The sequence below is a fragment of the Leptonychotes weddellii genome, chromosome 7 (genome assembly GCF_054177405.1).
Source record: "Leptonychotes weddellii isolate Sample4059 chromosome 7, ASM5417740v2, whole genome shotgun sequence".
Classification (NCBI taxonomy): Eukaryota; Metazoa; Chordata; class Mammalia; order Carnivora; family Phocidae; genus Leptonychotes; species Leptonychotes weddellii.
Window position 1 is genome coordinate 74,216,414 of NC_138375.1, and position 24,131 is coordinate 74,240,544.

The 24,131-nt window shown below is 33.7% G+C and overlaps 1 protein-coding gene across 6 annotated transcripts in view; it reads left to right on the forward strand.

Moving 5' to 3' along the window:
• SKIC3 (SKI3 subunit of superkiller complex) overlaps positions 1–24,131 on the forward strand; it is a 156,554-nt gene that overhangs the window by 114,727 nt on the left and 17,696 nt on the right. For all 6 annotated transcript variants that reach the window (XM_081826536.1, XM_081826537.1, XM_031035077.2 and 3 more), the window contains 12 exons: positions 1,150–1,224; positions 1,863–2,004; positions 4,857–4,950; positions 7,182–7,259; positions 10,120–10,244; positions 11,431–11,554; positions 12,384–12,605; positions 13,617–13,689; positions 15,359–15,412; positions 15,599–15,707; positions 19,266–19,394; positions 22,337–22,458. In XM_081826536.1, the coding sequence (XP_081682662.1) occupies positions 1,150–1,224; positions 1,863–2,004; positions 4,857–4,950; positions 7,182–7,259; positions 10,120–10,244; positions 11,431–11,554; positions 12,384–12,605; positions 13,617–13,689; positions 15,359–15,412; positions 15,599–15,707; positions 19,266–19,394; positions 22,337–22,458 (1,347 nt within the window). The remainder of the gene's footprint in view (positions 1–1,149; positions 1,225–1,862; positions 2,005–4,856; positions 4,951–7,181; positions 7,260–10,119; positions 10,245–11,430; positions 11,555–12,383; positions 12,606–13,616; positions 13,690–15,358; positions 15,413–15,598; positions 15,708–19,265; positions 19,395–22,336; positions 22,459–24,131) is intronic.

Here is a 24,131-nt window from a genome sequence, read left to right on the forward strand (position 1 = left end):
CTAGTTAATTGGTGAAGCAAACAGAGTTAGAAAAGTTATGAACTGTGGTTCTATGAACTGTGATCGCATCTGGGAGCAGTGGCATTATTACTAATCTCTGTGTAAGTTATTGGACTCAAGGTGCCCAAGAGTTTGCATTTCTAACTGTTCCCAGGTGCTGGTTCTGGTCCAGGGACTTCACTTTGGGTAGTACTGCTCTAGGTCAGGAGATTTTGGATGCTAATCAGAGCCACCTAAGTATTTTTTTTAATTTTTCAATTCTTTTTATTCTTAAAAATAATTTATTTCAGATATTAACTGGTAGATTTAATTAAAATGGTAACAGTAAAAGTAAGACCTAATATTATTTCTTAAATAATATTAGTAATGTATGACACTTTTAAAAAAGTGAATTTTTTTTATAAAAGATAGATGAGTTTGAAAGTAATTTTAACTTATCTCATAGTCTATAAAGTTAAAGGCATAGGTATGTTATTTAAAATTCTGAGGCACTTTCGGGGCGCCTGGGTGGCTCATCTGCCTTCGGCTCAGGTCATAATCCTAGGGTCCTGGGATCAAGCCCTGCATCAGGCTCCCTACTCTGTGGGAAGCCTGCTTCTCCCTGTCCCACTCTAACTGCTTGTGTTCCCTCTCTCACTGTGTCTCTCTCTGTCAAATAAATAAATAAAATAAAATAAATTCTGAGGTACTTTCAAGAAATAAATATGTTGAGACTCTACCCCAGGTCTGTGGAAACTAGAAAGCTAGGGGTAAGGACCTCCTTTTTTAAAAAAAGCTTATCTAGGTGAATCTGAGGTGATCCTATGGTTAAGAACCCTACTCCAGACAAATACCAGTATGAATGGATCAAGGGTGAAAGGGAAGGGAGAAGTAAGTGCAGCTTCATCAGTGTTCTGAGGAATTTTATGTGGATTATTCCACCATTACCTGGTTGCAGATGGAATTCTGAAAGCATTTGCCAGCTTAAGGGCCAATTTAGCAAGTCATTCTGGTCCTCTGAGCCATGAGAATATAGTAGCTAAGATTAAAAAAGAAATTAGCTCTGCTTTTAAGCATAGCTAGTATACCTTTGAATCTTCCAAATAGTTTCACTTATTATTGTTATTATTCCTCTTAAACATATTAAGAACCTCTTTTTTCCTTTTATAGGCTCTTATTGCAGAGACAGTTGGAAGTTATGACACAATGGATCTTTTCAGGCACACTACAGAACTCAGTATGCATGTAAGAATTTGACCATTCTTGAGGATTCATTAATGAATAAAGTATTATGCTTGCTGAGAAAATGAATACAGAGCAGTATCAGATGTTAATAACAGCAGTTGTCTCTACTCTTTATTCTGTCTTAGAAACAGATAAGCTGTCTTTAAAGAACTTCTCATTTTTGTCTTCTGTTATCTTTCAAAAGCTGATAAAGAAATGACATGGAATTTAATAGATATATAGTAGTCATGCAGAATTGAAACTGAGACTCGAGGACAAAATCAACATGAGATAAGGACTAGACTTGGTTGACATTTCTTGATTATTTATGAAGTGTTTTAGAACCCTTTTGATTGGTAATTATTAGTCTTATCTGTAAGAATGGTGCTGAGAAGAAGGAGATCAGCCCATTGGGTCACGCTCTGTTTTCTGCACTTTATTTAAATCCCATTTGATTCTTCTACTTAGGGTTGGAGCAAGTAATTTAAATATGCCCTTAGCTGTGTTGAATCATAGTGACTCTTCATTTAGAGGCACTTAGCAGTTGACTTAAAGAAGACTAAGGTGTGATATTTACTGTACTGAAGTCTACTGTTTTATAATTTTTATTGGTATATTTATTACCTTATGTTTACTTGTTAACTTTGTCTTTTTTATAGACTGAGGGAGCAATAGGTTATGCGTACTGGGTCTGTACAACGTTGCAAGATAAAAGCAACAGAGATACAGAGCTGTACCGGTACAACATTGTTCAGATGAATGCTATTCCAGCAGCACAAGTTGTTTTGAGTAAATACATAGGTAAGGTGTTCAATATTATTGAATAACCATTGATACAATTTAGTTTTTAAAATTAGTTAATTCCAAATTAAATATTAGTGTTCCTTAAGACATGAATTTGCCTTTTTTTTCTCCCAGTGGCCAAGCAGTCTGCTTTTCAAATTATAGTAATGACTTTTGAAGAGTGATGAAAATTGCTGTTACCTAATGCTTACAATAAAACTGATTTCTGTGTTGTAGTGGAAAGCATTTTGGAGCCTGATGGGCCTGAGTTGCTGCTGTTCTCTCTCTGCCATTTATTCCTCTGCAGTCTTAGGCCAAGTATTTTATACTTCTCTTAACTTCTGTTAGCCTTGTAAAGTAGAGATAATAATTGCTAGGTGGTAGACATATGAAAATTAAGTGTGATAATCTGCTTTAAATTCCAAAACTAGTGTGTTTAACCTCCTGCTTTAACACCTGATTTTTCTTCAGGATACTGGAAAAATACGTTTAGGTTTAGGAAAAGGACAGAATGGTGCAGTTTCATTAACCTTCTATTGTAATAATTTCCTTTCTTCCTTAATAAAACTACCAGGTTTTTTTTTAAGATTTTATTTATTTATTTGACACAGAGACAGCGAGAGAGGGAACACAAGCAGGGGGAGTGAGAGAGGGAGAAGGACGCTCCTCGCCTAGCAGGGTGCCTGATGCAGGGCTCGATCCCAGGACTCTGGGATCATGACCTGAGCCGGAGGCAGATGCTTAACGCCTGAGCCACCCAGGCGCCCCAGAACTACCAGTTTTATTACCAGTTTAATCTTGCCATTTACAGCAACATGAATGGAGCTTCAGAGTATAATGCTAAATGAAATAAGTAAAATAGAAACAAACAGTCAAATAAGTCAAAAGAGAAAGACTAAAATACCAGGTGATTTCACTCAAATGTGGAATGTAAGAAAACGAACAAATGAACAAAGTTAAAAAGCAAGAGAGGTGACAAACCAAGAAACAGACTCCTAGCAATAGAGAACAAACTGATGGTTACCAGAGGGGATGTGGGTGGGGGTTGGGTGAGAGAGGTGATGGGGATTAAGGAAAGTAGTTGTGATGGGGGGGTGGGGGGTGGAAAAGTACCAGTGTGTTTTAATCTTTACTCCACCTCTTAGTAGCTATAATGAAAGCTTGGGCATATTAACAAATTGGATTTTAGTTTTCTCATGTGTAATATAAGAATGAAAGTATCTATTGCTTAGAGTTTAAATGGGATGATTTATACAAAATGTTTTGCAGAGTACCTGGCATACCCTAGATGCTCAAGAAATGTTAGTTGCACTAGTCTTTTATTTATCCCTTGACAAATAAAGAAGCAAGAAGTTTAAGCAGGCTCAGGGACAGTTGAATATTATGAAGAATCAGATAAACTGAAAAGCAGAAGAGAAAATTTCTCATCATAGGTATGGAGAGGATTGTAATACTCTTCCTGCATTGAACCTGGGATACTTGAGTAGAAGACAGTTAGTTGACAAACATCAGCACTTCAGAGCACTACATGTTATGCAGTATGCCAAAATGAACAACTCTAAAGAATATCTAGAGCCTCTGCGAGAGTGTATGGATCAGAAATTTTACTGTGAAGTTTCCATAAGAATGGGTAACATTTGTAAAGGATTTACATAGCTAAAGAAATCTTTAGCTTTCTACAAAATTCAGATACCTGGAACAATGAACACAGAGTTCCCTGACAGTTATGCTTAGCCTAGTTTTTTACCCTATAGTGGAGCCATATCACATACTCATTTAAATTCAACTATATGTGGCTTTGCAATAAGTGAATGAATGAACAGATGAATAAGTAAGAAAGAGAGAGAAAGGAAGGAAGGAGGAGAAAAGAGAGAGGGGGATCAGAGAGAATGCAGGCAGTCTCATTGTCTTGCTGACAGTTTGCCTCAGAGTGAGTGTGCTGGGAAGGCATGAATCTCTTCTTATTTTGACTCAGTTTTGGTGTCCCCCTCTTTTGTGACTTCAGGAGTTTTCAGGAATAACTTTGACTATATAATTTTCACTTTGTGCTTTAACTTTGGAGCCCACCCATCACATAAATTGTGATTGCACTGTAATTTGTTAAACAATTTAAGGGATTTGAAGGCTTATTTCCCAATACTACTTTTAAGTAAATCAGATGCGTTTCTCTGTATGTTAGTACGTACATGATGGTTTTTGACATTAAAATTTCAAAATACTGCATTGAAAGTGTCCAGGTCATCCTGGGTTTCTAGTGTACAATACTGAGTTTATTTTTTATTGTTTTTAAAGATTTTATTTTTTGACAGAGAGAGAGAGACAGCAAGAGTGGGAACACAAGCAGGGAGAGTGGGAGAGGGAGAAGCAGGCTCCCTGCCAAGCAGGGAGCCCGATACGGAACTCAACCCCAGAACCCTGGGATCATAACCTGAACTGAAGGCAGACGCTTAACGACTGAGCCACCCAGGCGCCCCTGAGTTTATTTTTTTTTAAACACTTAGAAATTGGAACAGAATCACCAAGAAAATTGCAGGAAAGTTTAAGTGATTAGCCAAAGAACTGAATTTCCTTATAAATCTTATGACTAGTGTTAACGTGAGCTACAATTTCAAATTATTACACCTTTGGGGATAAAAATGTTTAGACTTTAAGGTGTAACAGAAACTATAAATAATTATAAAATACTCAGTAATTTAGAAGTTATAAAATGATTACTAGTATTTTATAGTCAAGATAAATATCAGACAATTCTTAACAATGCCAGTAGTCTTAGGAGGTAATCTGGTGTCTAAGATATTGAAAATAAAACTAGCATTTTACAAACACAACCAGCATGCACATGTAAAGAAAAGATATTTTTGGATTTTCAGAAAGAATTCAGAATTATGCTCCAGCTTTCACCATGTTGGGTTACTTAAATGAACATCTACAACTGAAAAAGGAAGCCACAGATGCATACCAAAGGTAAACTCTACATTTAATTAAAAGTGGTCCTTATTTATTAGTTGGCCTTTTTTTATTTAGTCTCAGTTCATGAAGAAGGTACTAAACAAATGTTCTGATTCCTTTCCTGATCTCTTATTATCTATTATTATTACATCTCTGAAGATGAAAAGACACAATTTTAAATTTTCAGCTATATTTGGGTTTCTGTTGCTCAAACCAAGAGAGGGACAGAGAGGAAAAAAAAACAAAAACCAGACTAAAAAATCTCTCAGACTTTGTTTTAGAAAAACAAAATTTTCATTTGACACTTCGTTTAGCTTTAGACCAAGTTTTCACTTTAGACTTTGTCTAGCTTTATAAAATAAACACGTAGTTTCATTCAGAGAAGAAATGAGAACATTATGATATATTTGTTTGAATTTAAGATCTATATTTTATTCACTCAGTAGTTTTTGAACTGCTTTGTGCCAAGTATTGTCCTTGGCACTGGCAGTTTAGTAGCAAAATAAAACAGACACAGGCTCCATTCTCATGGAGCTTCTGTTCTGGTGGTGGGGAGACATATGATAAGCGTATAAACATCTGTGATGGTAATAATTGCTAAGAAAGAAAATCAAAATGTGGTAAAGGGCCAGGGAATATTAAAGCAGGTAGTGAATTTGGGGCAGGTTTAAGAGTGATAGGTTTCCTAAGGAGTTGGTTGACGCTTGGCCTAAATGAAGTGAGGCTCTAAGCCACTGGTTAAGAGGCAAGAGCATCCAGGCAGAAGGAACAGCAAGAGCAAGTGCTCTGACACAGGAGTGGACTTGGTGTGTTGAAGAAACAAGGACAGTGTGCTCGAGTGAAACAGCCAACCAGGAGGGGGTAGGAAATGAAATCAACTTGAAGATTTATTCTCTGCAAATGAATTGAATGGTAAATAAGAAAATTACTATTAATGTCGTGAATACTAGGTGAAAAGTTAAAAGTCCTAATTTCATGTATCATTGCCCTAAATCTAAAAAATACTTAGAAGAAGCCTTGTTAGATAAAAAATAATTGAGTTGACCGAAATGCTTTGCCATGCCCTTTTATGGATCTCTTGGTAGTTCAAAGGAGTCATCACTAGATGGTACTGGAGGCTGTATAATCAAGAAGGTATTTTGTCAGGTGTATGTGGAGGTTTATTAAAAAACACAAGTCTATTTCTTTCAGTGTCACAATAAGCTTACCTGTAAACAAACTGTAGAAATATGGTAGAATACAACAGTGAGCAGGATTTTTAAACAAAGAAAAATTAGATAGCTTTACAGTGCTGGCTAATTTTTTGTACATACTATGAATCTAACACTAGTTATACCTTTAACTTAAAATAGCAACTTCACAGTCATGTGGATATGCACCACTCTTCCTTGACTGATCACTGCTGTTGTTTTCTGCCTTAAACAACTATTTGAAGCTTAAAACCACAAATTAGGTATAAATCTAACCATTATAGTTTTTAATATACTGTATAATACTGTCTTTTAGACTGCTTTGGCAAATATTTGTTTTTCGCATAACATCCTACATATTAGAAACTTTCCTTGGATAGTTTTCCCTAGATAATCCTTTTTAAACAGAAAAGGAAGGTAAAAAAAATTTTACTAAATATCCAATTCCTGTTGATTAAGACATTTTTCTGCTTGTCCCAAGGGGACTGAACACAAGAGGATAAAAATAAGGCGTTTAGGGACTCCTTATGATTCTTTTCTTTCTCAACTGAATATTGCTTAAATATTTTTCTGTATGTAACAGGGAAGGGCACATGAAAGCACTCAATTTCCTGGCTTCCTAACTCAAACTACTGTATAAATATTTTTAAGATTGTTTGCTATATACTTGAGATAATGTCAAAACTTAAAATAGTAACACCATTGTTTCCCATATTTAGATTAAATTTTTTGGAATATTTAAAACTCAAGTATGATAAATGATTTCACTTAGTAAGAGATCACCTTATTAAGGTAATTTTCCTGACAGACTAAAATCTAAATATTAAGAGCTTTTGTTATACCAACTTGTTGTGAACAAGTTGTTATGTGAACAAGTTGTTATGACAGCATTAAAGAATTAGAGTTAAATGAAGAAAACAAAAATTTATAGGATTGTCAATTGTCTTCAGGGTTTTTTTCCCAAAGAAAAAGTTACAAAATCTTCTGTTAAGGAAGAAGAGTAAAAGAATGCTATTGTACATAGGTAACTTAAAATACCTTGTCCTTCTTTTTAAGGGCAATGTTATTGTTACAGACTGCGGAAGACCAAGATACTTATAATGTTACAGTAAGAAATTATGGCAGATTGTTATGGTAAGCATATTTTTTTCCCATTAATTCTGTGAATTTATTAGGTTTTTCTGGTGAAAGCTATAGGACTAGTGAGATGGTGACAAATTTCCAGAGTAGTGGGGCGTATATAGTTGAGTGGGCTGAAAATCTCCCAAGGATACATAATTCCCTCAATACTGGGCTTTGTTAATAGTTTCCTGTTCCTATACTGATACCTAAGGCCACTGTGCTTCACTGAGAAGCAGATTTAGAACTGATGGTTGTGGTCTGTACAAGAGAACATTTCAAAGAGAGGCTCTTGCTGTCTGTTGTAATAGAACCCTAGTTAATTGGAAGAGGAATTGGATTTATTCTGACTTGTTTGCTGCTTATACTTACATGGGGAATGGCTGTTGAGGACCCAGAAGCCCTTTAGAAATAGCACATAAATATTTTTGTGTATGTGCATTTTGTGATGGAGAGAGAGCCATATAGCTTTCTTCAGATTCTCAAAGACTTTTGACTTCAAAAAGAGTTAAAAAAAAAGATTAAAACCCAATTATTTTAGAGATTAGAATTAGGTCCAGAGAATAGAAGTATTGTGGGAGGAAGGTTTTTGGCTCAAGTTAGGGAGGTGTTCCTCAAGCTGAGAACTGCCCCCAAATTGAATGGTCCAGTTTGAAAAACGTTGTTAAAACTGTAGTTTGATATTTTGGGATTAGTGCCTGTATCTTTTAAAGAGGTACATAGTAGAGATCTGAGGTAGCCAGTTCTTTTCTTTTATAACCATGTAACTGAATCATATTCATAGACAGGAAAATATTATTGTTCTGACTGCTTTTCCCTCCAATTCTTTTAAACTGTAGTGTTTAGGAGTTGATAGTTTTATCATTTCTAAGATTTTGTTGTAGCAGAAGACAGGTTGTAAGAAATTATATGGAATAAATATCTGTTTTTAGTTTTGGTTTCATATAATGTAAATATTTTATTTTTTACTTTTAGTTTTTATTTTTAGTTTTCTTTTAGGGAGGGGGGAAGACAGAGGGAGAGAGAGAGTCTTAAGCAGGCTCCGTGCTTAGCACAGAGCCAGACCTGGGGCTCAGTCTTACAACACTGAGATCATGACCTGAGCCAAAATCAAGAGTTGGTTGCTTAACCGACTGAGCCACCCAGGTACCTCATCATATAATGTAAATATTTTAGAAAAAAATCTATATCTTCTATTGAAAATAGATCATGTCTTTTAAAATTTGTTTTTATTATGAAATATATTAAACATACAAAATGCAGTATAAGTAGTGTACAGCATAATTTAATGAATAGTCACTGCCCAAATTTAACAGATCTTAAAATTGTCCATTGTCTTCAGGGTTTTTTTCCAAAGAAAAAGTTACAAATAAAATTGAAGCCCCTTGTGCCTTTCCTAGTTCTGTTCTCTATAAAAGTAATCACATGTTTGAAGATAGTGTTTATTTAAAAAAAACAAAAACTTTTAATATATGTATGTATCCATATACAATCTAAGGTAGTCCTCTTTCCTTCACCAAAATATTTATCAAAATTTGAGTTTTTTTGACTTTAAAAACCTTAAATTTTTTTGATTTTTACAGTCTTTCACCTTTGGGCGCCTGAGTGGCTCAGTCGGTTGGGTGTCTGCCTTTGGCTCAGGTCGTGATCCTGGAGTCCTAGGATCGAGCCCCACATCTGGCTCCCTGCTCAGCAGAGAGTCTGCTTCTCCCTCTCCTACTGCTCTGCCTACTTGTGCTCACGCTCTCTCTCTCTATCAAATAAATAAATAAAATCTTAAAAAAAATTTTTTTCACCTTTAGAGACTAATTTTAGAATCAAAGAATGCCTGTATTTTTAGATCCCACACCCTCCCCAAGATTAAAAGGATTTTCTAAAAAGATTTCCAATAACACATTAAAAATAAAAACAGTTTCTGATTATAGTGATGGATACGAAAAATAAAAATCTCAAGGGCAGAATGTATCCTTTCCAGGCGATGGCAGCTTCTCTTCATTTTTAAATAAGCAAAACAATTATTTTTTTGTTATTAAAAAGTATTGTACTTTAGGGGTGCCTGGGTGGCTCATTCATTTAAGCATCTGACTCTTGATTGCGGCTCAGGTCATGATCTCAGGGACTTGAGATTGAGCGCCGTGTGGGGCTCCCCAGTGAGTGTGGAGCTTGGTCAAGATTCTCTCCCTCTCCCTCTATCTCCCTGTCCTCCCACCCCCCCACCCCCCTGCTCATGTGCTGTGCATTCTCTCCAAAATATAAAATCAAATAAACTTTTAAAAAAAGTATTGTACTTTAGTGTCATATGTAACAATTTTTACTTTTCTTTCTATTAAATACAGAAAAGATAATCTATAGTTTTATCTGTGGAATTTAGTTTATCTTTATACTCTCCAAAAAAAAAAAGGATGTGCAGGTAAACAGTTAAACAGTTTATACAAAGGCTAGGTTTGATTTTAATTAGGTATTTTATGCTTCTTAAGCTTGTCAGAGATGCTAGAACCATACTCATAGGGTAATATTCAACCAATATATTAAGCTTAAAGAGTTCTGTATAAAAGTCAACTTGAAATTATTTGTATACCTTGGGATTTTAGTTCAAGTTTGTTAATAAGAAAGACACTTTATAATTTAGCAGAACTAATCATTTTCATATGTAATTTAAAAGAAACAAAGTGTGGAGTTAAATTGCTCCAGTATATCTTATTTGAAATAAATGATACACCTTCTATTTTAATATGTCTTTTCTTTCGCTTTAACACTGATAGATGAAGTATGTGAAGGTATTAAAAGAACCTTCGTATAATAATCTCTTTGTATTCTTATGATATAAGCCAGAATTGTTTTTAATATTAAAAGTAAGTTATGTTTTGCTTCTTAGTTCCATTGGTGAATATGATAAAGCTATCCAGGCTTTTAAGTCAACACCCCTTGAAGAGTTAGAAGACATCATAGGTTTTGCATTGGCTTTATTTATGAAAGGTCTATATAAAGAAAGCATCAAAGGTAAGTATGTTGCTTGAAGCTAAAGGACACATCTTACTTTTCCAGGGCTGAGTGGAATTTAATCACAAGATTATGTACAGAAAGATGGAACATTGAAATGGGAGTAGGGGTTGCAATGTTTATTAAGATCCAACTAGGAGTCTGGAATGATATTAGGTACTTTTTATCTGTTCCCTCCCTTAGTACATTATTATGTGAATAGTCCTTATAGCAGTGTTATGAGCTGAGTGTTATCTTAATTATTTATATAAGGAAACTGAGGCCCAAGATCACTTAAAGTAGAGTTAGCATTTGAAAGCAAGTCTTTGCTTAAATGTAAATTTCAGATAAGTGAAGACCTTGACCTATTGATAATAGTGTTTGATTTTCTCCAAAAATGCTCATTGAGTACATTTTCATATATATATATATATATATATGAAATACATATATATATATATATGTACCCAACCTATGTGTGTGTAGATTGTAAGTATCTGCAGCTTGATGGTTACTGGTATGCACATGGAAATTTTCGTGGTATCTCAATGGCTGCAGGCCTTCACATCACTTAAAGACTTCCCTATAGAGTCTGAAGATAGAAGTTAGGGGAGGGTATGTGCTATGGTGAGCGCTGTGAGTTGTGCAAGTCTGTTGAATCACAGATCTGTACCTCTGAAACAAATAATACAGTATATGTTTAAAAAAAAAAGAAGAAGAAGATAGCAGGAGGGGAAGAATGAAGTGGGGGAATCGGAGGGGGAAATGAACCATGAGAGACGATGGACTCTGAAAAACAAACTGAGGGTTCTGGGGAGGGGGGATGGGTTAGCCTTGTGATGGGTATTAAAGAGGACACGTTCTGCATGGAGCACTGGGTATTATATGCAAACAATGAATCATGGAACACTACATCAAAAACTAATGATGTAGTGTATGGTGATTAACATAACATAATAATAAAAAAAAAAGAAGTTAGGGAATGTCTCATAATAATCCTAATGATATCCCCAGGACCACCTTGGATCAGCTAAACCAGGTTAGATTATTTAAAATTTTTTTCCATCCACTTGAAAATAAGGAAACAATAAGATATAATTTAGTTAGACCTTTTAAAAAATAGGATTAGAAAGGGAGAAATTTCACTGTTTGTCAATCAGGATTGTGTTTATATCGTTTTGTTTTTGTTTCCAACTCTGTGTAATAGCCTATGAGAGAGCCTTGTCTATTGTTGAATCAGAGCAAGACAAAGCCCATATCTTGACAGCTCTGGCAATAACGGAGTATAAACAAGGAAAAATGGATGTAGCCAAGACATTGCTATTTAAATGGTATGTATAGTTGACATCAACACTTAACATGACCAGATTATACTTAAGCATTGGATTACAAATTGGAACAATGTAAAATGAAGTTTTTAATGTTTTAGGAACTTTTTGTTGAACAAAAGGGATTGGACTGACCTGGTTGTGAACTGACAATCATAGGTGGAGATCATGGCTTAATTTTTAGCTCTGGATCCATCCAGTCCTGCAAAACCATCCTATACTCTGTGTGTATTATTTATTTGTTTAAAAGAGTATTTGATCACCTGATCTAGTAGGATCTTAAAATTTTAATGAAGGGGGTTCTGACTGGCTTATTTTTTGGCCTCTTTCGTCCCCAAAGAGATTTTTTCCTCTTTATTTTTCTAGTTAACTTGATAAAATAAAGTTCATTTAAAACTAAAGCTTTAAAAAAATATACCAATATAACTTGTAACTATTTCTATGTTTTTGGAATAAATTAGTAAAATAATAGCCTGTGATATCTGTGGTTATTTATAGGGCTATATGGTTAGTTATTTTTCTAAAAGCCAGGGCCCAAAACACTATTTATATTTGTATCTAAAACTTAGATATAATGAACAGAAAAGAAAGGCCCTTGGTATTTTTAACTGCTTTAGATATTTAGGGAAATTGCTGTCCCTAGAAGCCAAGGAATCTGTTTTATATTTATCTTAAAGCTGGGCTTAGTTTGGTGAATCCTTAAGTAAATTGCTTTTTTAACATTTTACCAAATGTTAAAATTTTACATTTTACATTTTACTAAATGTTGAAAATGTTTTAATAGTTACAGACTACTGTACTATGGCTAATAGACAATTTAAAATATTTACAGCTCTATCTTAAAGGAACCAACCACAGAAAGCCTTCAAGCCCTGTGTGCTCTCGGATTGACAATGCAGGATGCTACCCTGTCAAAAGCGGCACTTAATGAATTACTGAAGCACATCAAACAGAAAGACAATGATTATCCAAAGTGCCTTCTTACTTCAGCGATTTATGCACTGCAAGGCCGCAGTGTGGCAGTGCAGAGACAAGCATCTAAAGCTGTTCACAGGTAAATTCTGTACTTGTGAACCTGGAGTAATTATACTTGATGAGCTAATCTTTGACATTTGGACCTTATTAAGAATATAAAATGAGGGAAGTATATATTTTTGTAAACCAGAATGTAGTTTTATGAAATTGCACTTAGGACCAGGTAGCTGACTATACACATTATTTCATCTATAAAGATTTTTTTAAAAATTCAGTTGATAAGGAGGTAAGAGAACAGAAATTTTGTACTTATCCAATTAGTTAAGGCCTGAACCTCATTTTAATACAAAAGTCCTTACTTATTCTCAAGTTAGTGATATGGTCTGTTTATTTGATACTGTTCAGCTTAATGGTTTTAGGAATTTTTTGGCCACTCAAACATTCACTAATGTCTTCAAAATTTAGAAAATAGAAAGCTCTTACTATTAGCAGTAGTGGTTATTTGTTTTATTTTCAGCAGTAAAGTGGTTTTTTTTTTAAGATTTATTTTTTTAGAGAGTGCATGCATGCATGAATGGTGGGAGGGGCAGCGGGAGAGAAACTCAAGCAGACTCTGTGCTGAGCATGGAGCCCCATGCGGGGCTCGATCACATGACCCTGAGATCACGAACCAAGCCAAAACCAAGAGTCAGACACTTAACCAACTGAGCCACTCAGGCACCCCAGCAGTAAAGTGTTCTAAATGAAGTTTATTTTCCTTTTGCAATTTTCATCTCTGTGTTTTCCTTGAACACAACATACTAAATTTCCTTAGCTTTTCTTAATTAGATCTTAATTAATTAGATTAGGCTTTGTAATTATCATATTGCTGATTTTTCCTTCTTATTTTCATAAGGACTCTTGGTGTATATAGAAGATATGTTTGCTGAAAATTAAGGCACTTTCATTCACACATAGATAATTAATATATTGTTTTAGATGTATACAAGATTTTGAACTTAGGTTCTAAATAAAATGTTGGTTGTTTTTACTTTTCGTGGTTTAAAGTGACTCCCATCTCTAAGCCTTTTGCTTTTGATGATCTCTATAGTAACCCAGCTGATCCTGCTCTTTGGTCTCTGTTGTCCCGAGTAGTTGCTCAGTATACTCACCGAAGTGCAAAGGTGAGTAATGTTCTAAATTCTGGCGAAAAGATAAAATAACTTGTGATGTAGTCAGTAATATCGTTTTTAGAATATTAGCATTATCATTCTGGGAAATAACTAATATAGCAAAGGAGTTCTGTTATTTAACCAGATTTTCCATTAGTCATTTGATAAGTAGTACACCGAGTTTCTTTCATGTGCTATTGTACTGTTCTGGGCGTTATGAAAGATACAAAGAAGTAGGTAGACTTTTTTTTAATACATACAGATTATGTTAATGGCTGTGTGATTAGGTTATGTTTATAATGTTGCCATTTAGGAAGAAGTAACTGTTGTGTTTTTTGGATCCCAAAAGATATTTTTATTTAAAAGCTCTTCAAAGATAAGAAAATAAGAACTAGAACATTGCTAATGTCTAAAATCTAAAAATGTGAATCTCAATATGAAGTCATTGATGTTCTATAAAAGGGATTATATATTTTCGTTCATAATGGCCAGATATTTTTAGAGGTCTGTAAAGTATTTTGTTAATTTCTGTGGTTACTATGTCCTTTCATAGTTGCTTAATTAGTGGGTAAACATAATGGTAGTAGCTAATTATGTTTTGAACACTTATTATATCTAATAATTCCACTGTCTGAAGTCTCTGTGGGTCTGATTTTGTTATTCCTACTCATTTTTGCACATGGTATTTCAAAGAACCTAGAAGAGCATCATTATCAGATACTAGAATGAAGTACTTATGTGCCAACTATTGTATATATTTTGTCATTTAATCCCAACAACCACATGAAGTAGCTGCAATTAATGTCCATTTTATAGAGAACACTTGAGACATAGAGAATAAATAACTTGTGCAAAACCACAGTTAGTATTTGTGGTGATAGATCATCCCAGATCTAACTCCTGAATCCTCCTTCTACTCTGCCAAATTTTCTGTTTTCTTTTTAATCCATCTTCTATTTGTTTTATATTAACATATTTTTAAAGGTTACTTTTTAGCATTCTTTATATGCTAAATATGATGTACAAAACATTTCTGATACAGTTCCAGTATAAAATTAGGAGAACAATATACTTCTGAATTAAAATGAAATCATTCTCATAATTCACTTTCTTTTCCAGGTAAAATGTCTAACTGAATTTAAAAATTAAGGATTTCAAACTTACTTTACAAAAATTATGATGTATATATTTTTTTCATTTTCAGTTTTGAGTTGATTATTGAAGCAGTGATTTGCTTCAAGGTGCTCTGGCTATTCATTTTACTAGGAACTACAGAAATTTTTAAAATACCATATTTTCATGGAGTAAACCATGTTAATCCTAAAATAAATTTGGGGATTCTGCTTCTCTTTCTCGTTCAGTCTTTCTTTTACATTCTTTTATATTGTTAGGAAATATGTACTTGTGTTTGGTGTAAAATTGTGTAACTTTTGCACCATTAATGAATATTTTAAAAGAGTAGAGTTGAAATGATTGTAGTAGAAAAGATTTTTATAAAAATACTAAACTTAACAAAATACTAAACACCTCTTAAAGCAGTAATCATTTGATACTTCAGGAATTTGGAAGTTGTGAATGTGATAGAACTGAACTTTTCAAATAATGTGGTGGAAAGATTTTTATCAGTGTTAATTTTTATTTGTGAAAGTTTATACATTTATCTAAATATTTTCTCTTATAGGGAGGTGCTATAGCAGGAAATGTGGCTCATATTTTGGACTCAAATCATGGAAAGGTTAGTTTTCTCCAGTACAAAGGAAATTTCCTACTTGTTAAATAATATTATTGATGAAACAATAAAATAATTTTTCTTCCTAGGTTTAGGAAGTTATATCATACCTAATATGGTCCTTTTTTTAGTCAGTTTGAAAGTCATGGAGCTATAAAGATAATTGGCTAACACTCTTTTTCTTTTATGCAGAAGGCATTACTGTACACTGCAGTAAATCAGTTAGCTATGGGAAGCAGTTCAGAAACTGAAAAAAATATTGCACTAAAGACCATTCAGAAAGCAGCTCTTCTTTCTCCAGGTGAATATAATATAATCCATTTCATTAATTCAGATTCTTCTGGTCTTGCATTTGTGACCTATAGGCACAGAGTTTGCATTTCATGAAGTAAAGGAATTTTAAGAAAATATTCTAACTTTTGCATATTATTTGATTATCTTGTATTTGACTGCTGATAATTAAGAGATAATTCTTGAAGCAGGCTGCTTCTTTCAGCCTGCTTATACTTAATAAAGTATCTGCATAAAGATACTTTATTACTCTTTATTGAAACTCTGAATTGTGTATTTTCAAGAAGTAGTTTTATTTTTGCTTTCCATAGTCTGCTTCACTGAGGTTTACCTATAGCTACTAAATTATTTAATGAACATATTTAGTTATTTTAGTTATTTTTATGGGTAGTTAGCTCCTTAAAGAGTGGAGATATGTTTTCTGGAGTAACTGTTGGAATGTCAAGGTGATGGCCTCACCTGAGCTAGCCCTTCTTTGTGTCTTTGATCACATTGATCACTGAGGAAGTATCTATGACCACATCAGTATACTTCCATTATCATTGCTAGAGGACTGGAATACCTATCAGTGTGTATTTTTACAGAATAGTATTTTTAATATGAGATACAGAATTAAATATTTTTTTTCCTGCAGAGTACTTCAAACATTTGTTAAATCAGAAAACTTTTGTTTTTGGCTAGGGACTGTTAGGAAACAAATTGTACAAAATAAGTCCAATGTTCTCTTCAAAGTAAATTGTAAAGATCCTAACTAAACCACAAAATATTTAATAAATCAGAGATTATTTTATAAAACAAGTAAACAGACCAACATCTTGTTGTTTATTCTTTGTTTCATTTATGTAATAGAACAAAAAGAGACCCTAAACATTTGGAATTGTCTTTGTTATACATTGGATAAGTTTTTGATTTTTAGAGGTTAGTTCAAGATAGTATTAGATAGAATTACTCTCGAGGATTTTTACCATGGATATAGAATGATAAAAGATCTGTTAGCTTTTGATTGTGTGAGTGGCATAAACTTTAGAAAGGTGAGATTGCCCAGATAAGGTCTTCTGTAATGATCTTCTTATTTTCCCATATTATCTGGAGAAATACATACTCAAGGAATTAGAATCATCATATAAGATGCTTGAAAAGGGGACTGAGTAATGAAGATGAGTGCCTCTGTGAGACTTGTTTTTGGAGTCCAGTGAAAGTAAATATAATTGTAGTTATGTATAGTAGCTATATACCTAATCCTTGCAGATTTTTATCCTTGTAAACTTGTAGAACTATATCAAAGTATAGTTTTGATATATGATATTCAAAGGAGTCTTTTCAGAAATTTAAATATAATCCCAAGAATTTAGAATTAAATAAAAAAAAATCCAATTTCTGCTAGGTCAATGCTTCTATGATATTAAAAGGTATTTTTAGCAAATTATATTTAAAAAATTTTAGGTTCATAGTATATACATATATTTATATTATCACTTGGTTTCATAGGGAATTTGAGTTGCTGATTATTTATGGAAGAGTTAATGAAAGCAGTAATTCTTTTGAATTGTGACAGAAGAAATTACTGCCAGCTGATATCCATTTCCTCCCTCCTGAAATTAAAACTATACCCAAAAATCCCTAAAGGATTTCTTCACTTAATCTTAGAAATAAGTTCATACTCAGAAACTGAGTCCACTTCATTTGGAATTTTGGGTTTTAGGCCTGATGACACCTGCGCCATCATCTAGTTCACTTGCCTTGTTTTATAGAAAAATGAGTCCCAAAGGGAAAGCTGGCACACATTTAATTCATGGCATTGTTAGAGCTGAAACCCGGGTCTAAAACAGTCACGTGTCTTTCATTATACAATAATCAGATCTCAGGAATTCTAAGGAATGGTTCCCATTTCCTTATTCTGGAGTGTGATTATGTCTTTTGTTGTTTGAAATAAGGTAGTCATTGTCTTGGGCAGAAATTATTGTATATTATGGAGATAGGCATTTAATTTTTTTGTAAAAATTTTTTTATCTGCCTAAGGTTTCTAATGATTCCTGTACTATTAGCAGTAATACTGATCCTCTGTAAGTGAAGTAGACATACATTTCAGACATTTGATAGAGGATATATATTGCAGGGAACAATTAGATAAGAAAAAATATAAAACTTAAGCTAAAATTTTTGTTTAAATGACTATATTGTTGGGGCACCTGGGTGGCTCAGTTGGTTAAGTGTCTGCCTTTGGCTCAGGTGGGTCCTGGGATTGAGCTCCACATCGGGCTCCCTGCTCAGCACAGAGTCTGCTTCTCCCTCTGCCTGCAGCTCCCCCTGCCCTGCTCTCTCCATCTCTCTGTCAAATAAATAAATAAAATCTTAAAAAAATAAAATAAAATAAATGACTATATTGTTAACTAGCATCCCTGTGGGATTTTAAAATTGTTTTTTTGTTTGTTTGGGGGTTTTTTTTGGAAGATTTAATTTTTTTTTTAAGTTTTTTTTTTTTTTTTTTTGAGAGAGAGAATGAGATAGAGCATGAGAGGGGGGAGGGTCGGAGGGAGAAACAGACTCCCTGCTGAGCAGGGAGCCCGATGCGGGACTCGATCCCGGAACTCCAGGATCATGGCCTGAGCCGAAGGCAGTTGCCCAACCGATTGAGCCACCCAGGCGCCCTGGAAGATTTTATTTTTAAGTAATCTCTACACCCAATGTGGGGCTCAAACTCCCAACCTTGAGATCAAGAGTTGTATGCTCCACCAACTGAACCATCCAGGGACCCCAAAATTATTTGTTTTTTTAAGCATAGCAGGCCTAAGATATTGACCATGCAAATATTAACCTGCAAAATATGATTTACAGAAGACCAAAAAATAAAAATCTTCTAATTTCTAAATTCTTTTTCACCTTCTTTTTACAACTACCTTTTTAAAAAAGAGGCCTCTATATGCATAATCTTTATCATTACCACCTCAGTCCACTGCTTCCCCCTCTCCCCTGAAGCTGCTGTCAAGGTGTGAAGGAAAGAAGGAAAGATCAAATCAATGAAGGGATATATATAATCATAGAATTGCTTTACTTGGAATGATAAAATGACTTTCATGCTTGGCTGTTAGAACATAGGTAAATGGAGTTGTCTTGAGCTTTTCCTTTGGCTCGAAATTTTCTTAAAAACTGAGAAATAGTATTATCTTGCTTTTCCTATGATTGAACCTTTAATACAGGGTTTGAATGATGACTCTGTCTCCTTGAGACTTGCCCTTGGTGTCCGATGAAAGTGAATATAATCGACTTTTCCACAGTAGCACAGTACTCTAGGCAACTGAGCTAACCAGCCATGGAAGAACTTAATAGGGTATTTCTTGTCCTCTGCAGTATTTTGAGAAAAAGGCAAATCTTGAAGGATGAATATAGTAATGTGTCTTCTGAAAAGAAGTATAAATTAGTTTCTTTTAAGAAAATGGATTTTTTCTAGAGATACAATTTATTTTTAACTTAATTTTTTGGTATTTATAAACTCTTACTCTCATTTTTGATAGTTTTTCAGCAATATGTTGATATCAACAAGCCTTCTAACTATATTCCTTATGTTTAGGTGATCCTGCTGTCTGGGCTGGGCTAATGGCAGCCTGTCATGCTGATGATAAACTGGCTCTAGTGAACAACACTCAGCCAAAGAGAATGGATTTGTACTTGGCACTGTTATCTGCTGTTTCTGCTTCAAGTAAGTTTAGAAAAACATTTTATACATAATGAATTCAGTGTAAAGTACTCAGAAGGATATTGCAAGAAGGTAGTGGGCATAATTAGCTCTACACTAAAGGCTGAATGATCTCATCTGACAAAGCTTAAAAACAATCCTTGAAAAGATGAAATCATTTTCTAGAGGCTTAACTGCCTACAGAACAAAGCTCAAGAACATTACAGGAATACAAAAATATTCAGCATTCAACAAGGTAAAATTTACAATGTCTGGTATCCAGTTAAAACTTAATAGGCATGCAAAGAGGTAGAAAAGTACCACCATAATGAGATAATCAATAGAAACAGATCCACAGATGACATGCTAGAAATCTCTTTAAAATGTAATTGACTCTTTAAAGCACATATTACAACAATAGCACAAAGAACAGGAGGGGAAACAGAAATATTCTGTTGTAAAATTTTTATACTGTAAGTGAAGTGGTATAATATTACTTAAAGGTAGACTGTGGCAGGTTAAAGATGAATGCTTAAAAATGTAAAGTAGATACTAAATAAATAAAGTTATAGCTAATAAGCCACCAAGGTAGACAAAAGGAAATTGTAAAAAAAATAATTCAAAGATGAGGAAAGGGAACAAAGACTTAGATAAGACAAACAGAAAACAAGTAACACATTGGAGTTAAGCCCAACCACGTCAATAGTCAAGTTAAACGGTCTAAACACCCCAGTTAAAAGGCAGAAACTGTCAGATTGAATAAAAAAGCAAGAGCCAACTATATATGCCTAAAAGAAACATAGATGAAATATAAATGTATATTTAAATATAAAGACAAAAATAGCCTAAAAAGTAAAAGGTTGGAAAAACATATACCATGCCAACACTAATCAAAAGAAAATTGGAGTGGCAATGCTAATTTCAGACAAACTGGATTTTAGAGCAAAGGTATTGCTGATGATAAGGAATGTCATTTCATAATGGAATCAATTCATCGAGAGGACATAACAGTGCTAAGCCTTTAGGCACTAAGTAACAGCTTCAAAACACATACAATCTGCATTGTATTTCAAAATAAAATAGGTAGAAAAAAAGAAGCTTGTGGGAAAATGTATGAAGCAAAAACTTACAGAATTGAAAGGAGGGACAGACAAATCCACAATTATATAGTTAGAGATTTAGTACTCTTCTTTCGATAATTGACAGAACAACTGAACAAAAAAATCAGTAAAGATATAATAAAGACTTGAACAACACTGTCAACTAAATTGACCTAATTGGCATTTATGGAATACTTCTTTATAACAGCATTGTCAAGTGAACACAGAACATCTACCTACATATCTTATGGGCCATAAAATGTTCGAAATAAATTTAAAAGGCTTCAAATAATATATAAAGCATATTGTCCTAATATAATAGAATTAAGTTAAAAACCAGTAACAGAAAAATGTCTGGAAAATTCCCAAATATTTAGAAACTAAATAACATACTTCTAAATAATCCAGTTCAGAAGGGAAGTTAGAAAATATTTTGAACTGAATGAGAAGGAAAAAAAAAAACATTTCAAAGTTCTACAGTGCTATTAAAGCACTGCTTACAGGAAATTTATAGCATCAAATGTCTACATTAGAAAATAAAGCCTTCAAATCAGTGATCTCGGCTTCTCCTTAAGAACTAGAAAAGGGAAGAAGAACTTATACTCAAAGTAAGCAGAAGAAAAGAAGTAATAAAAGGTAGCGATCAGTGAAATAGAAAACAGAAAATCAACAAAAGTGAAAACTAGTTCTTTGAGAAGATCAGTAGAATTGATAAGCCTCTAGCCAGACATCAGGAATGAAAGAGGGTACATCAGTATAGCTATTTAAAGGCTAATCAGAGGACCTTGGGAACAGTTTACACTATTAAATTTGGCAATTTGGATGAAATGGACAAATTCCTTAAAAGACACAAAGCTCACTTAAGAAGAAGTAGATAAACTAAACAGCTTTGTATCTGTTAAAGACACTGAATTTATAGTTAAAAATCTTCCCACAAAGAAAACTCCAGGACCAGATGGCTTCATTGAGGAATTCTCCCAAACATTTAAGGAAGAAATAATACCGGTTCTATACAAACCCTTCCTGAAAATAGAAAAGTTGGTATTCTTCTTTTCTGAGGCCAGCATTATCCTGTCACCAAAACCAGGCAAAGACTTTTAACAGGAATACTGTGGAACTACAAATACAGAAATTCATAATAAACTGTAGCAATTCAAATCCAACAACACATAAAAAAGGTAACAATACATCATGATCAAGTGGGTTTATCCTAGGAATGTAAAGTCGCTTTACATCTGGAAATGTAATTTACCATGTTTATAGTTGTAAAGGTGCTAGACAAAACTATATACTATACTTTATGATTCCATTTATGTGAAATTTTAGAAAATGCAAAATGATCCATTGTGTCTGAAAATAATTAGTGGTTGCCTGGGACAGACAGTAAGAGGAGAGGTATGTTGGGGACAGAAGTGATTACAAAGGGGTAGGGTGAAAATCTTCATGATGATGAATATGTTCATTATCTTGATGGTAGTGATGGTTCATAGATATATGCTCATGTCAAGTCTTCAGGTTGTAGAGTTTGAATATGTGCATATGTGTAATTTATCGTATGTCAGTATGTCACAGTATTTAATTTTTTCAATGAATTATTTTTAGTTTTACTGTAGATAAAGTGATTTTTTATGTAAAACACAAGTCTATAAAGTTTTAAGTTATTCAACCACAAATATTCCAGCCATGAAACTTTTCAGAAACCTGGCACATACTAGAATGGTCTGTGGTATTCCTATAATACATTTAAGTTTTAAAAATCGTATATGCATGATAAGTCTAATTGTAATACTTCTTAGCAACTGATTACTCCTCTGAGAACACATTATAAATTGCAGAAGAAAGTAACATTAACATTTTTGTTAACAGTTAAAGACAAAGAATTCCTTAAGGATTATAACCAATCTCTTGAAAAGTGGTCTCTCTCCCAAGCTGTCACTGGTCTAATAGACACAGGAAGAATATCTGAAGCTGAAGCCCTCTGCACAAAGGTATTATTATGAAATTGAGCATTGAGACTTATGGATTCTTATCCTACTTAGAAGATAACATTAAACATGGAATGCACAGTATTTAAAGGGCATATGATGGTGGTGGTGATGATAGTGATGATGATGATACCACCCAGCATTTATTGAGTACTTCCTATAAGCCTGTCAGTACACTTAGCAGTTTGTTTTTGAACTTCCCAAGAATATATGGCATAAATACTATTATCCCCTTTTTATAAATGAGTAAACTAAGGCTTAGAGAGGGTAAGTAATTTGCACAAGAGTTCACAGCTAGAAAATGATTGAGTTGCCATTTGAACTCATATTTGTCTGACTCTAGGACTCAAGGACTTAATAGGTCTTTGTTGGGGAGAATACCATTATGGAGGCCGTATTTCCTTTTGATTTCTGGTTACTACCTTCAGAATGCTGTATTTTCTGGCATCTCTAAAGCTCTGAACCACATAGAAAGACAATGAGGAGTAAGTGGGCAACTGGAGCTACTTAGTAGTTACCTTGTACATACCTGGATTGTAGGCTCTGTGTGTAAATCCTTAGCACCTTGCCTAACACATAGTAGGGGCTCAATAAATATGTATTCAGTGAATGAATCAGTTTCATAAACTTACTCAAAAATAATTGAATGGATAATGTGGGTTTTAAACATTACTTCTTCTGAAAGCATCTTTTTTCATAAATGCTTACCAAGTCGAGATTGTATTTTCTTTCTAGAAGTTTTTTTGGGGGGGCAAGGGGGTGTGGGAGGAGATGAATTTTACAGAGAAGGAAGAATGGATCCTTGAAGATCCCTTTGGTGTTTGAATTCTCTGAAAAGCAGAGTAATAAATTTTCTCTCTTATTTAAGAAATTCCATCTAAATTCAGGACAGATTAGTATTATGCAGTAAGTGTTTAATAAGCAACTGACAGTTGCTATGCTCTCTCCTACAGAATAAGGGATACTTTTATGAATCTGACCATTTTTTTTGTGCCAATTTCTTAGAAGAAAGCAATCACATATATTTAAGACTATGACTTAATTAAAAAAATAAAGTATGTTATTGAGGGACCAGCAATAAAGAAAGAAATGTTTAAAACAGTGGAAGACTTGTTTAGAGAACTTTCTTAAACTTCTTCGAGATATATATATATATATATAGGAGGAGATACATATGCATATATGTAATTCTATATGTGTATGTTTGTGTATAAATAATGGCTTAGGGAAATGGGTAAATGGGTCATTTCTCTTACAGTGTTTAGGAAGTCTGTGCCTAGAGAGAAGGACATCTAATGAATATCTTTGTAAAGAGATTGAAAAAGGAAAAAAAAACAAAACTATGGCTTATAGCTCTTCCTGTATAGTTTCTTCCGATAAGGAATAGTGTTAGCTTTCACTGTTAATTTTATGTCTTCTGAATTCACCTATTTACATTCAGAACTTAAGTTTTTCAGGATATCACCTAAGAATAAAACAAGTCAAAGGGACAAACTAAAATAAATGAATTAAAAACTACAATAATAGTATTATCAATTTTAATTTAAATGTGGAGTTTGATATTCTCAAGATGTTCATTGTTTTATTTATTTTACTTTTGCAGTTCTTTGTATTTTATTAAGAAAAGATTAAATTCAGATTTTTTTTTTCCAACATGGGGAATACTTAATTGCCAC